The sequence below is a fragment of the Thermobia domestica genome, chromosome 9 (genome assembly GCF_964235325.1).
Source record: "Thermobia domestica chromosome 9, izTheDome1.hap1.1, whole genome shotgun sequence".
Lineage (NCBI taxonomy): Eukaryota > Metazoa > Arthropoda > Insecta > Zygentoma > Lepismatidae > Thermobia > Thermobia domestica.
In genome coordinates this window covers 182,104,887-182,118,720 of record NC_137462.1, presented here as the reverse complement: position 1 = coordinate 182,118,720, position 13,834 = coordinate 182,104,887, and the positions used below count along the sequence as shown (strand labels likewise).

At 36.5% G+C, this 13,834-nt stretch overlaps 1 protein-coding gene across 16 annotated transcripts in view; it reads left to right on the top strand.

Moving 5' to 3' along the window:
- Nucleotides 1–13,834, top strand: part of hppy (MAP4K3-like protein hppy) — a 133,388-nt gene that overhangs the window by 80,370 nt on the left and 39,184 nt on the right. For 10 of the 16 annotated variants that reach the window (XM_081725596.1, XM_081725597.1, XM_081725594.1 and 7 more), the window contains one exon: nt 8,327–8,491. The exons of the other annotated variants lie outside the window; for them this stretch is intronic. In XM_081725596.1, the coding sequence (XP_081581722.1) occupies nt 8,327–8,491 (165 nt within the window). The remainder of the gene's footprint in view (nt 1–8,326; nt 8,492–13,834) is intronic. 16 annotated transcript variants of the gene reach the window in all.

The following is a 13,834-nucleotide window of genomic DNA, read 5'->3' as shown; positions in this document are numbered from 1 at the left end:
ATACGGAGCATGTTCATATCAGTGGACGATTACCACCATCTCATTAAATTCTTATCACATCGGAATAATGCTGTACAGAAGGCGAAAGGAGGATTACACGCTTTTAGGTACGTAGATTCACTGATTGTACCCTGCCATAAATAAACATGTCTGAAAAATGAGTCTGTGACAGTGCACAGAAGAAACCATTCCAGATAGTGGAATTAATACTTGCTGAGTTCCCTTTGGGAGCACATAAGAACTTCTTCTATATGTGGAATAGTATCCAGTAAGTCGTCGATGACATTCTGTAATTGGTGATACATTCGTCAAGAATGGTTCTAGTAACGTGTTTATTTGCGAGTGTGTGTTGTAGCCATGTATTTGTAGAAGATACCAAACGTTTTGTGAAGGATTCGTAACCGACGATTGCGCAGACCATGGCAATTTCGAACCTCATTTTTCCTTTTCCAGGTGGTAGTCAACTTTGTCTTATAACATAAATTGCATGGCATCCCACGACAATTCATCTGTTTCGAATAAGGATAGCAATGCATCTTGCAACATCTCCGTGTATTTTGCAGCATTATTGTCCCCGTCGGAAAAAAATGTTACCTCCTTTCCAAATTGCACCCTACATCATGATACTCATGCAGCCGTATTTCACCTTTGGATGGTGAGATTGTAGTCTGTCAGTCGTTTCCGCACCTTGAAAAGTGTTGGAACCGTTACAGTAGTCCAATTTCATTTCTATGTCAAGTAATTGTGGTTTTCCAAGCAGAGACACAGAAACCAAACAGTATGTGGTTTTCTTTTTGAAGATGTGTCGGTATATTCCCATACTATGCAAATACAGATAAACGATCCGTGCTGATCTGTTAACCTTGGCTGCGATTTCATTTGGTAGATTAAATGGGTGGGTCCTTGAAATATAGACGGCTGCAGAGGTCTGCGCATGTCTTTCAGTTCTACACTATAATTCTCTTAACATTTTTTAACAGTGCATGTAACACAGCATTAATAGTTTGCTGAATTTTACCATACTTCCAGTTCCCAATTATGCAACCTCGGTAAACTCTGTCAGTTCATCACAGCCATCTCCACGTAGCGTGGTGTCACTTGTATTGCATGCTTACACCACGACATACATCATACTCATCGCCCCTTCGTATTCGCGGGCCATCACCATGTTATCACGAAATCGTGTTACCCGTGGGTGTCTATTCCTTATTTCAGTTTTGTGTGTGTATATATAAATCTTAAAGAATGAATCATTAAGGTCTGGAGATATATCAGCACTTCTAAAATATTGTTTGTACATATTCTCAGGACAGATAATATCATACGTAGTCTATAATTCGTTACAGTAAATTGAAAGATTGTTACAAAAAGCTTTCCGTGTGGAGTAATAACTAACGTTGATCTTTCGTTTATGTCTGATAATGGTAGTGGCTCTGCTAAAACTCTTGGTTAAGATTTTCCAGATTTCTCTTGTTGACACCTAGCGAATTCCAAAATGCTGCTCATAAAATTTTTAGCAATTAACGTTTATGCTTAAACTTGTCACAGGGAGAAGAAAGCAAAATTTCTTTTGAATTCCACATTAAAGTGAGAAGTTTCTTCTAAATACTTGTTAAAACATGTCTGTGTATTGACTGTAAAATTCATAATGGAAACTAAGGAAATGTTAGTCCTGTGTCCGTAAATCTCTGCGTGATTTGTAGCGATCCGAGTTGTTCGAGCAACCAGAGAAGCAGATGACAATGTGAAAAGTGGCTTGCGGTGGTAAATCAGAGAATAGAACCATAATTGATATTGCTACAAGTTGTAATTTGAAATCTCGAGTATTATTTTTATATTCATTAATAATTTGTGCATTTTGAGAGTTGTAATCAGTGCACTCATAACCAATAACAATATGAAACCAATACTTTATTTATAGTATTTCTGCATTATCTTCATTCATGAAAATTTACGAACATGTTTTTAATAATCTTTCATTCTTTTATGCGCCTTATAAGTTCCATATTTAATAAGCTTTGGTATTCTATGCTACGTAGGATTCGATAAATATTAAGTAAATTTGACATTTTACTAGAGAACTTTTTATCATAACAACATGTCAATAATATAATCAATCTCTTTATAAATAAGATAGATATAACTTTTTACTAGTCTTTGTATTCTTTGAAGGAACTGTCAAAGTGACATACAAAAGTATTTTCCAATCTTTATAGTTAGTAAAGATACCTTTTCATTACTGAGTCTGTACGAGATGGAACCCACTGTTTAAACCACTTCTCGAGTTTTCTCCGGGACAAATATCCTCCACCGGAAATTGAACTCGGGATCACACTTTTCCCTTCGAAAAATATGTACAATACTATTCGAGACTTCTTTCAGTAATACAAACTAGCAAACATGCACGTCATGCGCAAGCGCAGGACTATTTTTGTCCAAATGATTGAATATGATAAAAATATTTATAGCTAGCAAAGTAGTTTTAATAAGACGTTAATAATATCTTTAATTAAGAATTTCTCGATAATTACGTGAATTTAAGACGTCCTCGAATCTAAAACGCACCCCGATTTCGCTGGATTAAATTAAGGAAAAATAGTAATATGTTCCGTTTTTACTATTACTAAAGCGCTCTTTGATATTGATCATTTTCGGTGATTTTTTATATATCCTTCTCCCCTTCCCATGTTGCAGGGCACGGCATGATAAAAATTAGACCAGGCCCGAATGTCAGGTATGTTGAAAATTTGATCGAAAGCTATCAGGTGGTTCAAGAATTATTAAATTATATATATATATATATATATATATATATATTCCCTTCCCTCCTCCTACCTAAGATATACCTTCAAAGGGATATGATAAAAATCACCCCAGGTCTGAACCTCATCTGTATTGATAATTTGATTAAGATCGGTTCGGTGGTTTAAGCGTGATGAAGTCACAAAGACAATCACTTTTACTTTTATTTATTTATTTATTATTTGATCTAGGAATTAATTCGTGCGGGTGGACAAGAGATGGCGCAACGAACGGAGCGTCCCACAGTTCCGTGTATCCACACATGTGTTGCAAACCCCTGTCATCGCGTATCGTTCGTAGTATAGGGCAGTGGATTAAAGCGTCAACAACACCAGTTTGTAGTTAAGTGAACATGGCGCAATTTGTGCCTGATAAAGTGTTTTTGCGGGGTGTCCTGCTGCATTACTTTAACATGCAGAAAAGTGCGACTGAAAGTCATCGTATTTGGTGGAAGTGTATGGTGACCATGCTCTAGCTGAGCGAACGTGTCAGAAGTGGTTTGCACGGTTTAGAAGTGGTGATTTCGGCTTGGCAGACCAAGAGCGAGCTGGACAGCCAAAAAAATTTCAAGACGAAGAATTGACAGCATTGCTCGAGCAGGATTCGTGTCAAACGCAGGAACAACTTGCAGCAGCATTAGGCGTTGATCAAACAACAGTCTCCAAACGCTTGAAAGCCATGGGAATGATTGAAAAGATGTCACATTGGGTTCCACATGAATTGAAAGACGAAAAACCATTTGCGAATTGCTGCTTCAACGACAGAGCAGAAAGGGGTTTCTGCATCGAATTATTACGGGTGATGAGAAGTGGATCCATTACGAGAACCCTAAACGAAAAAAGGCCTGGGTGAAACCAGGTGAACCAGGTCCATCACAACCAAAACGAGATATTCACTGTGCAAAGGTTATGCTGTGCATATGGTGGGATATGAAAGGTGTGGTGTACTATGAGCTGCTGCAACCGGGTGAAACTATGAATGGAGAACGTTATCGACGACAATTAATGCGTTTGAAGCAAGCTCTGGCCAGAACACGACCAGAATGGGAGAACAGACATGATAAACTTATTGTTCAACATGATAACGCTCGCCCACATGTCGCAAAACCGGTCAAAACCTATTTAGAAAATGTCGGATGGGAAGTTTTACCCCACCCGCCGTATTCACCAGACGTTGCTCCTTCGGACTCTACTTGTTCGATTGCATGAACAACGATTTGATTGGACAGCGGTTTACTTCTTCAGAAGATATCGAAACATGGGTCTCTGACTGGATCGCTTCCAAGGATGAGGACTTCTTTCGCCACGGAATCCGTACATTGCCTGACAGATGGGCGAAAGTGGTGGCTAGCGATGGACAATATTTTTCTTAAGGTATTTATGTATTTTGTGTTTGTACTACAGCTTCAATGTGTGCGTACCAACCGCACGAATTAATTCCCAGACCAAATACATATATTTCCCCCTTCCCTTCCCCTACATTGTACCGTCAAAGTAAAATGATGAAAACATCCGAACCTTATCTATGTTGAAAGTTTGATCGAGATCGGTCGGGTGGTTCAAGAGGTTAAGAGTCATAAACATAATCACTTTCAATTTGGATTTGTAGTTTTTTGTTCACAGATACCGCTATTAATCTATATTATAAAATTCAAAGTGACTATGTTTGTGACTCTTAATCTCTTGAACCGCCCGACCGATCTCTATCAAATTTTTGACGTAAATGCAATTCTGGCTTGGGAGTGACCACAAGACCGATCTCGATCAAATTTTCAACATAGATGAGGTTTGGGACTGGAAAGTATTTTTATAATTTCACCTTGAGGGTAGAACCTAGGGTAGGGTAGGGGAAGGAGATATATATATATATATATATATATATATATATATATATATATATATATATATATATATACGAAAATAAAACTTATTAACTCTTGAACCACACAACCGATCTCGAAATTTTCATTATAGATGTGGTTCAGACCTGACATGATTTTGTCATATTACTTTGACGGTGCAAATTACGGGAGGAACATTTATAAATGATATAAATGATCGAAAACGACCAGTATTAGTGTCGAATCTTTAATTTTCGTGGTCGCTGGAATGCACAGTGGCACTTTTGATGCTGATTAAATCCATATTCAGCACTGCAGCTTGGGGGAGGGGGAGCAAGGAGAAATATATAAAAATAGTCTAAAATTACCAATATCAGTGTCGAGTCCGTGGTTTTCGGGGTCGCTGAGATGACTGGTGACATTTCTGATGCCGTGTTCTGCAACATGGAGTAAGAGGAGGGGAGATATATATATATAAAAATGATCGAAAATGGCCGATATTAGTGTCTGATCGATAGTTCTTGGGGTCGCTAATATGAACAGTGACACTTCCGATCTCTTTTAAAACTAAATTCAGTCCTGCAACTTGAGAGAGGAAAAGATACATAAAAATGATCGCAAATGACCAATATTAGTGTCTAATCCTTAGTTTTCGGGGTCGCTGAGATGAACAGTGATCTTTCCGATGCCGTTTAAATCAATGCCACTAAAAACGAACACAGCATATTTCACGGGTACCAAACACATGAGATACGGAATTGTGCATTTAAATTTTAATTTTAACCCAGCGAAGCGAGTAATCGATACTACTATATAGATAACGAGTGAAAAATTGAAGACGGCAGTGGTTTTCATTTTGTAAGTTATAACTAGACTCAATGTAGCATAACACGAACTGCAAAACAGATAGAATGAAACGTGAAAAGGAGTTAATTATTCGTAACTATTAACTTACGTGGATTTGCTTTCGTCAGATAGAAAAACGAACCTATTTTTTTCTGAATTAAAATTCACTAGTGCATTGCAGAATTTGTAAGATATCTTCGCGATTTCCTTTTTGAGCTTTATTTTCTTCATTGCTATCATCATCATGATCATCAATGCCCATTCTAACATTCGTATCTGGGTGTTTACAGGGCCTCTCCACTGACTTCTTTCATTTCATAATTCATAACTTGGACTCTTTCTCATCTTATCTCTTGTGTTTGGTTGATTTCGGATCTGACGTCTCATTTCAACACAGCGACTATATGAAACGTGGATTACAAGTTACCATGGGATACGAACAACATGAGCTCTCACCGGAAATTTGACCCGGACATTCTTCTTACAAATCTCTTATTGACTTTTCGTGTGAATTTCAAATACGAAATTTAGAAATTTTATTACTTACTCAGGAAGGGATAAAAATTCTCACAGTGCCTGAAGTAATTACTTGCAAGACATTGGGAAAAAGAAATTAAATTAAAATCATGAAGTTAACGAACATATATTCACATACAAATTAATACCCATTTTTTTAATATGAAAGTTGCGTAGGAATGTAAGGTGGGTTGCTTGAAGGAGTAAGGAACACTTAATATGTGAAGGGTATTTATGATGTCTTACACATCCTTCAGTCAGTAATAATAACTTGACGTAAAACTGAATTAACAGTAATTTTATTTAATGCATTAACAATATCAGCGTGTCAGGTCTATGATATGAATTTTGTCTAAATCCGTCATGGGTAATATGCACCAAATCCTGATCACCATTCCTTGAGAGATTATAACAAATACGATAAAATTGCATGATCCAGGTACATATGCTAAAGAACGTAGTTAATTCGTATAGCTTGTTAGACTTCATTACATTTGAACAGTTAAATTTGAGGTGAGGCTTAGGATGACCCGTGCAACTATTATGTATGATTTCACATGCATTGTGATTGAAAGCATTGCTCTTTTCAAAATACAGAAGGTGATTTCAAGTTTATTTTGATATATCCGTCTCTAGGTAGCAGGACGCGTGAACATGCCTCGCGAGTAGTTCGAAACTGCTTGTGTTACTTGCAGGAAAGAGTGTAGTTGTGTGTGTGGTCATATGACTTCGAAAATTACGGACTTTTGGAAGTGCTACATTTGTGTCTTTTCTGACATTGGTTATAACTATAGCTAAACGAGTAAACAGTGTATGACAGCAGTACACATGTATAAATAAAAAATAAAAAAAAAAAAAAAAAAAAAAAAAAGCGCTATATTAAGTCGCAACAAAACAGACAAGTAAGGGCGTTTCGCGACGACCGAAAATCACTTAATTGTGCAAAATTTACACCTGATAAAGAAGCGTAATAGTTGGGTTCATGCTTCCGTTTCATATATATTATAGGGAGAAAGGCGAACAGTTGATAGCTGTACGAACATAATCTTACGGGGGACAAGTGGAAGTTTGTAGTGACTCTGGATGAGGCATGGGAATATTGTCGGAACGTGATAAAATGAGGACCATCTACCGTTCATGTTTCCATAGGTCGCTCTGGTTACATGCTCGGCTTAATAGTTGGTGGTGGTCACTGCTATAATGGGAAACTTATAGTATGCAGTATGGACAGAAAGCTAAAATTAGTGCAACTTAGTACCAGACGAACATTATGGAGCTGCTATACCCGCCATGATATTCAATCCTTGTATACAGCAGCGACAGAAATTTAGTAGTTATCAGGACAAGACTTTCAACCGTATGAAGATATCAGGGGTGACGTGCATGAAGCAGATGGCACGTGAAACATGAATTCATGCATGAAACATGGATGAATTCTTCGTACAGATACTCTTGGGAAATAACCTGATGTATCCCCATGGGTTTTTGTGGGCTCCCGTTGTTGAAACGAGCATTGGACCTTAGACAGCAGCGCATACTTGTACTTTGGTCAATTTGTTAAGAAGAATGGAACAAACTTGATCAAACTGTGCTTCAAAACAGTCTCCTTCAGTGGAAACTGCAATGCTGAACGCGATAACTAATATATATTGCGAGCACATGGAGCACAGTAGTGGTGATGTATGAGAGATACCAAATATGCAATATAAGAAGAAAGAAAAAAAACGTGCGTATTGTATACGCGTGAAATATGCGTATTGTATTTCTTTAAATGGAAGAGAAGCCGTTTGGAAGATTACTCTTCTAGTCTCATAAAAACAGAATCTGGAAGTGATCATGCTTGTGAACCTAAAACACAGTTTCAGTTGAATAGGGTAAAAACAAACCAAGCCACTGTTAATAATAAGTTAGTTTTAGAGCTGCTGTAAGCTATGTTTATAACTTCGAATTACAATGAACGTGTGAACTAGAGTAGATCTAAGAGAGCAATTGGATCATTGAGGAATGTGAAACGCCCTTGCCTTCTGGGAAATATATTCAGAACAGTAATTAAAAATCATTGAGTAGAAATGTTTCATTATAGTGTATTATCAAGGACGGTTTTCGACATAAGTGTACTAATATAAGTTGATGCCTTACTCCCTGATAAGAATTTGTGTATATTGGTAACTAATAATACATATATATACATTAAGAAAAACTTCGTTTTGTAACATACGTATCATTTACATTTATAATTCGTCAGTATAACTGTTAAGTATATAGTCTATATGCCCAAAATTATAGACAGAATCGATTGAATCACAGCTAATTTGCATTTAGGCAACAATAGCTTCCCCTTGCACCATACCAGAAGGCACAGCACTAGTAGCACAATGGATGAGGTGTTGGATCTCGCTTCAGCTTTGACTTTAAATGGAGAGAAGCGGCGGCAACGTTCTCTTAGTGATAGTGGGCCTGGTGGTGACAAGAGCAATTGCAGTAATGGTAAGAAGCCAATCGAAGTGATAGGAAAATTAAGTTAACAATTAACACATTAAACTATTACTAATATTCTTGAAGACTCTTCTTTGTATGCTGCAATTGCCCTTCAGTCTTTTGTAAAAGATACTTCTTTCTGTATATATACACACAGATTTCAGTTCCAAGCACATCGCCTGTTAACTTGTTTTCATTGCTTTGTTACTTGCAGTGTTAAATTATGAAGTGAGCTTCCTTAATCAGTGTTAAATATTAGAGGAGACCAGTAGTACTAAATGTTTCAAATTTATGTGCACTCTTCTTTTGCAGAACTACACAGACACTGTGAATTGGCGTCCATGAAATTACTAATAATTTTTTGTATCTGCTACTTTTTTAGTGTTTGAGTTTCTGCACTCTTAATGCACTTGTTTCAGTAGAGAATTTTAACGTAAAATGCCGTGTGCCGCATGTGTAATTTGAAACAATTACTAATAATAAGTTTATTTTAATTTATATTGTACTTTAATTTGCAGCAACTAAATAACGTACTGAATTTCGTGTGTGTGGAATATGTGTTCAAGGTGTCTAGGTAATGTGAAAATTGAAACATTTGTGATTCGAAGTGGCAATGTTAGATTAAGAAAATGACAAATGCCATTTAGCGGGTTTTTTTTTTTTTTTTTTTTTTTTTTTAAACATCAAACGAGTATCAACATCTAGAGGTTGTTTTACGTGTTATTCAGAACAGCTTAAAATATGGGAATCATAATCAACACTTCAATGTGAGAAAACGCGTAACTGTTCTCTATCATTAACCAAAATTCGTTTTTCCAGAGAAAATGTGTGATTTTTCCTTATAGGGTAATTGATAGAACTAAAATAAAATTTTCAGTGTAACACCAAGCGGAAATAGTGTAAAAGTAAACCGGCGTACTGTGAATATATATATATATATATATATATATATATATATATATATATATATATATATATATATATATATATATATATATATATTCATGCAGTGTTTGTCCACAATATACCGGAATTGTCCACAGTAATTGTTCATGCAAAAATTGCATATACGTTATCAAACGTGCGAGCCTTCCTTTTAAAGATGTATTCCCAGCCACAAAGGCCTCTCAAGGAAAGCGATAATGGCAGTTTGGTAGCTCAGTTGGTATAGCTATCAGATTGATAATGCAAATTGAAAAAAAAAAATAACATTACGTGATATTGAAAAAAGAAAGCAATAAGTAAGTTTGCGTGTTACGAGATTTCTGCAGAAATACCTTTGTAAAAATACTTATAAATACAATTATACATACAAATTTCAGAGTGAGAACCCTGGCTCATTGATATATTCCAGATAATTTTAATTTGTGTTGGGCAACATCGGTTCCGTGGTTTTTCTTGGGAGTTTTCCCGCTTCTCCCACATTCTCATTCCACTATTTTTTCATAATCATTCATTTTCATTAATCATCTTCACTTTTAGCCTAAAAGGCATAACGTGGGACGTACAACTGGAAATTTAATTTAATTTTCATTAATTTCAGAAACTTAGAAATGAACTCTCAGAAGTTACTTATATCTGCAACAATGAAAGTTACTTAAGAAAAAGACGTTACAGTTTGTTAAATTGAGGTGCGCTGTATGTTCGAACTAGAACTTATTAGATTGCCACGCAACTATGTAACTTCAGTGCAACGTCTCGGAATAGAATTCACAGAATTATGCAGAAAGTCACATATAATGCATTGTTTCCAGATATCGTTTATTGCTTCAGTAAGCCCCATTTTTGTTGTCGATTTCTTTCCACAAATCTAGCTTTTCAAAACATTTCTTCTTGATTTTCAGTTGAATTTAAACCATACGAATTTGCGGATTCAAGTAAATTGTGTAACAAAACTTAAGGACTTCATATATTCCTTGATGATTTTTGCATGTGTCAAAATCGTTGTGAAAAACGAACCTGTCCTCTTTGAATATGATTCTTCCCAAAGGTATCGTCTGCGACTCCCAAATCAGTTATATGTTTGGGTATTGACAACTCCATAGGGGTTCCACTTCCTCATCAAAAGCTAAAATACCTCAAACCAGAACATTTATCGGATACTTCGAGGTTTAGAAATACACGCAGGACTTAGTGTTCGACCGGACATGCAATATACTCTGTACTCTGGCACCTGAATCAATTCCATAAATGTTTACTTTTGCCTCATCATTGATCAACAGTCTAATAGCACATTGTTGTAAGACATGTGTTATCGAGAGTTCTGTGACGTCAGATCCGATGCTTTCAACCTGTTTCCCGCCGCATGTAGCAAATACTAACACCAGATATTTTTTGCCACTTCTCTGAGAGAACTTGTCATGGTTGAAATTAATCTGCAAAACAACAATCAAAATTCTGTGTAGAAAATTCATATTTCGATCATACCTACTCTCTCCTTTTTATGTTCCTTTCCATGAATCTTAACCAACTGTTGTACACAAATATGATCTTTTAATTTCATCTTTGGATTTTGCCAGACACATTGAATATTGCAACTTTGCTAGTTTCTTTGCTGTTATATTACATGTTTTTCCCACGTCGATCTTTCATGTAAAAACAGTACCTTTTTTTCCTTCTAAATTCACTGTAAACAGACTTTCAGTGATAAAACCGTTAACTTCACAACTGCTACAATTTGTTGTACAATTTTGCTCCAGATACATAAATACTAAGGTGTGCATAACAAAAACAGACGGCAAATTGGTCACATAGTCTATATAATTGATTACATAGTTGAATACAGACCTGAGAAAAGTGTATTCCAAATTGACCATAAAGTACACATTCTCATAGAATCATAGGTATTTCCTTTCACACATGCTTTGTTAAATATGTTCCAATGTTGCAGATGTAGGAGACTTCTGTAATGTAAAGCATAAAATATCTTAACTTGGTGTGGTGTACATTTTTTTCTGTAGAAATTTCTTTAGAAACTTCGTAAATGTACGAAGTTAACACGACGATACACAAGGAGTGAAAAATGCATGACCAAACCCCAATCGAACTCGAATCTTTGGGTTACCATGCTGATTTGATAATCTCTGCGCCAATCAGTCCACTCACCGAACAGCTATACATTCCATCGTTTTTGAAGTCGTAGCTCGGCCATTCAGACCATGAGGAATCGGTGTGGTATAAAATCGATTATTTCCTCTGTTTATCATATAAAAAATATTAAAATAATACGGTGTTGCAATTTTTTTGCATTATTTTGTACAGTTTTCCGAAAGTCCTTCCCATATTTCAGATTACTATAACGAACAGATATATTTCAGTAAAATAAAGTTTGTACTGCACAGAAGTTTTTAAAGTTTTACCTTGCAACAATGTCTATCATCATTACCACTTTTGGACAGTGCATTCTTTCAGTTCATATTGAAACTCAAAATGTCTTTTCTTCCAACTGTGCTAGTTCGAAATGACAGCAGATATCTTTGCTTTAAAGTCATTCAAATCTCTAGGCTTTTCCGCGTATACTTCCATGTTGACATATCTTCACAAAAGTCGCATTGAGCCAAATTTTGGCGATCTTACGAGCCATAATATGGATCCTCTGTGGCGAATTCTCCTGGCTTCAAATTCGTGATCCGTAAAACTTTATGCTGTGAGAGTGCTCCTATCTTGTTGGAAGTGCATCTCATCCGTGGTATTCAGTGCAGCTAGCTGGGGAAAAGGAACGTCTTGCGGTAGGTAGCGATTAACATGATATCTTTCTCTAGTCAGAAAGACCCGATTATACCTTTGTGCTAATGAATGGAATCAGCGATTATTTCTGCTGTAGATAATATATTAACAGAATGAACACAACATATTCACGTAAACACAAATTTATCTGAGTTTCCATTTAGTATGTGCAGCAAGACTTGGCGCCTTTGACATGAATTAACATTTGTATTCTCTGTGGCATTGAGTCCGCAAGTTTTTGCACGTTGTCCTGAGCTCATTTTTATGGAACCTTTTATCTAGTTGTCTTTTGTTGCGCAATCCTCCCGCTTGATTTTATTTTTGCATATAGGCAACAAAGTTTCGATCGGATTCATATCCTATGAGTTTCAAAGTCAATTCAAAAGGTTTACCTCGTTCTCTTCGAAAAATTATTCTACTTTTTAAGACATTAAGATTTGTGACATGGCGCCAAGTCTTGCTGGAAAATGGCAGATCCATCCCTTTGAAATTTATTTAGTTTTGGAGCCACTCTAAACTCCAGCACATCAATGTATTTTATTTGTTTTCATCATCTTTTTTATAGGGACAAATGCTCTTAGCCCATTAAGGGAAAAGCATCCCCAAAACATCGTCTTTGCTGGGTTTCACTTATTTAATGAGTATGATTTGTTAAATAAGTTAACCAGTCGCCCAACCTCCACACCCCGTGAACAAAAAAGTGGATCTCATCAGTCATGCAGTCTTTCTTTGTTCAATTTTTGTATATTGCCCATTGGATTTGTTTTTTCATCATGTCCTTTGTCAGTATTGGTTTTTTTAATTGACCTTCTTGTCATAGGCATACAGCCGCTTCCCAGCAAACTGACGGGTGGTTGAGTCATGAACGTGAGGTCCTGCACGAGCAAGATTTTTTGGAAATCGAAACTACTTATCTGTGGGGCAATTTTACTTGCCTGTAACAAGTAAGAGCCATCGTTCTAAGTTATTGTGTGTTTTCGACCATTTTCCCTTTTTTTACATGGAGAAACAAAACCCGTTTCGCTCTTGAGCATAAGAATTTTATTTACAGCACTTTAGGTAACACCACACTTAGCAGCAATCACTCTTTGGATCAGGCAAGTGTTTTCGTTAAATGTCACAATAGCATGCCTCTTCCTTGGAGTAATAACCATCTTGTACTGTAAGTATAAAAGGTAACACGAAACGAGAAAGTGGGCCTTTCACATATAACAACACTATCAAGCGCACCAAAACTCATCGACAACCATATATAATTACAATGCAATGTTCTTGAAACACTGTTAAATTTCCAGTTTTCTGAAACAAAGAAAATAATAACGGACAACAGTGTTAGAAGCTGCAAGGGACCGATCATGCTGCAAATTGAATCTTGATTACATTAATTTGCCTAAGGGTGTAGGTGGTCTATAGACAAAGTGCACTGTACTTTCACTTTAGGACTATTCTTCTCGTGAGTTGGTTTTACCGTTCCCCAGACCCGGCAGTTGTGTCGCACAGAACGCGAGATTTAAGCTGTACATACCGCAGCACGCGCTGTACTTTCTAAATTGACGTGATCTTGGAACCACGTGATCCTCTCAGCGCGCAGTGTTGTTTAAAGACTGCAGTACAAAGTTCATTTCA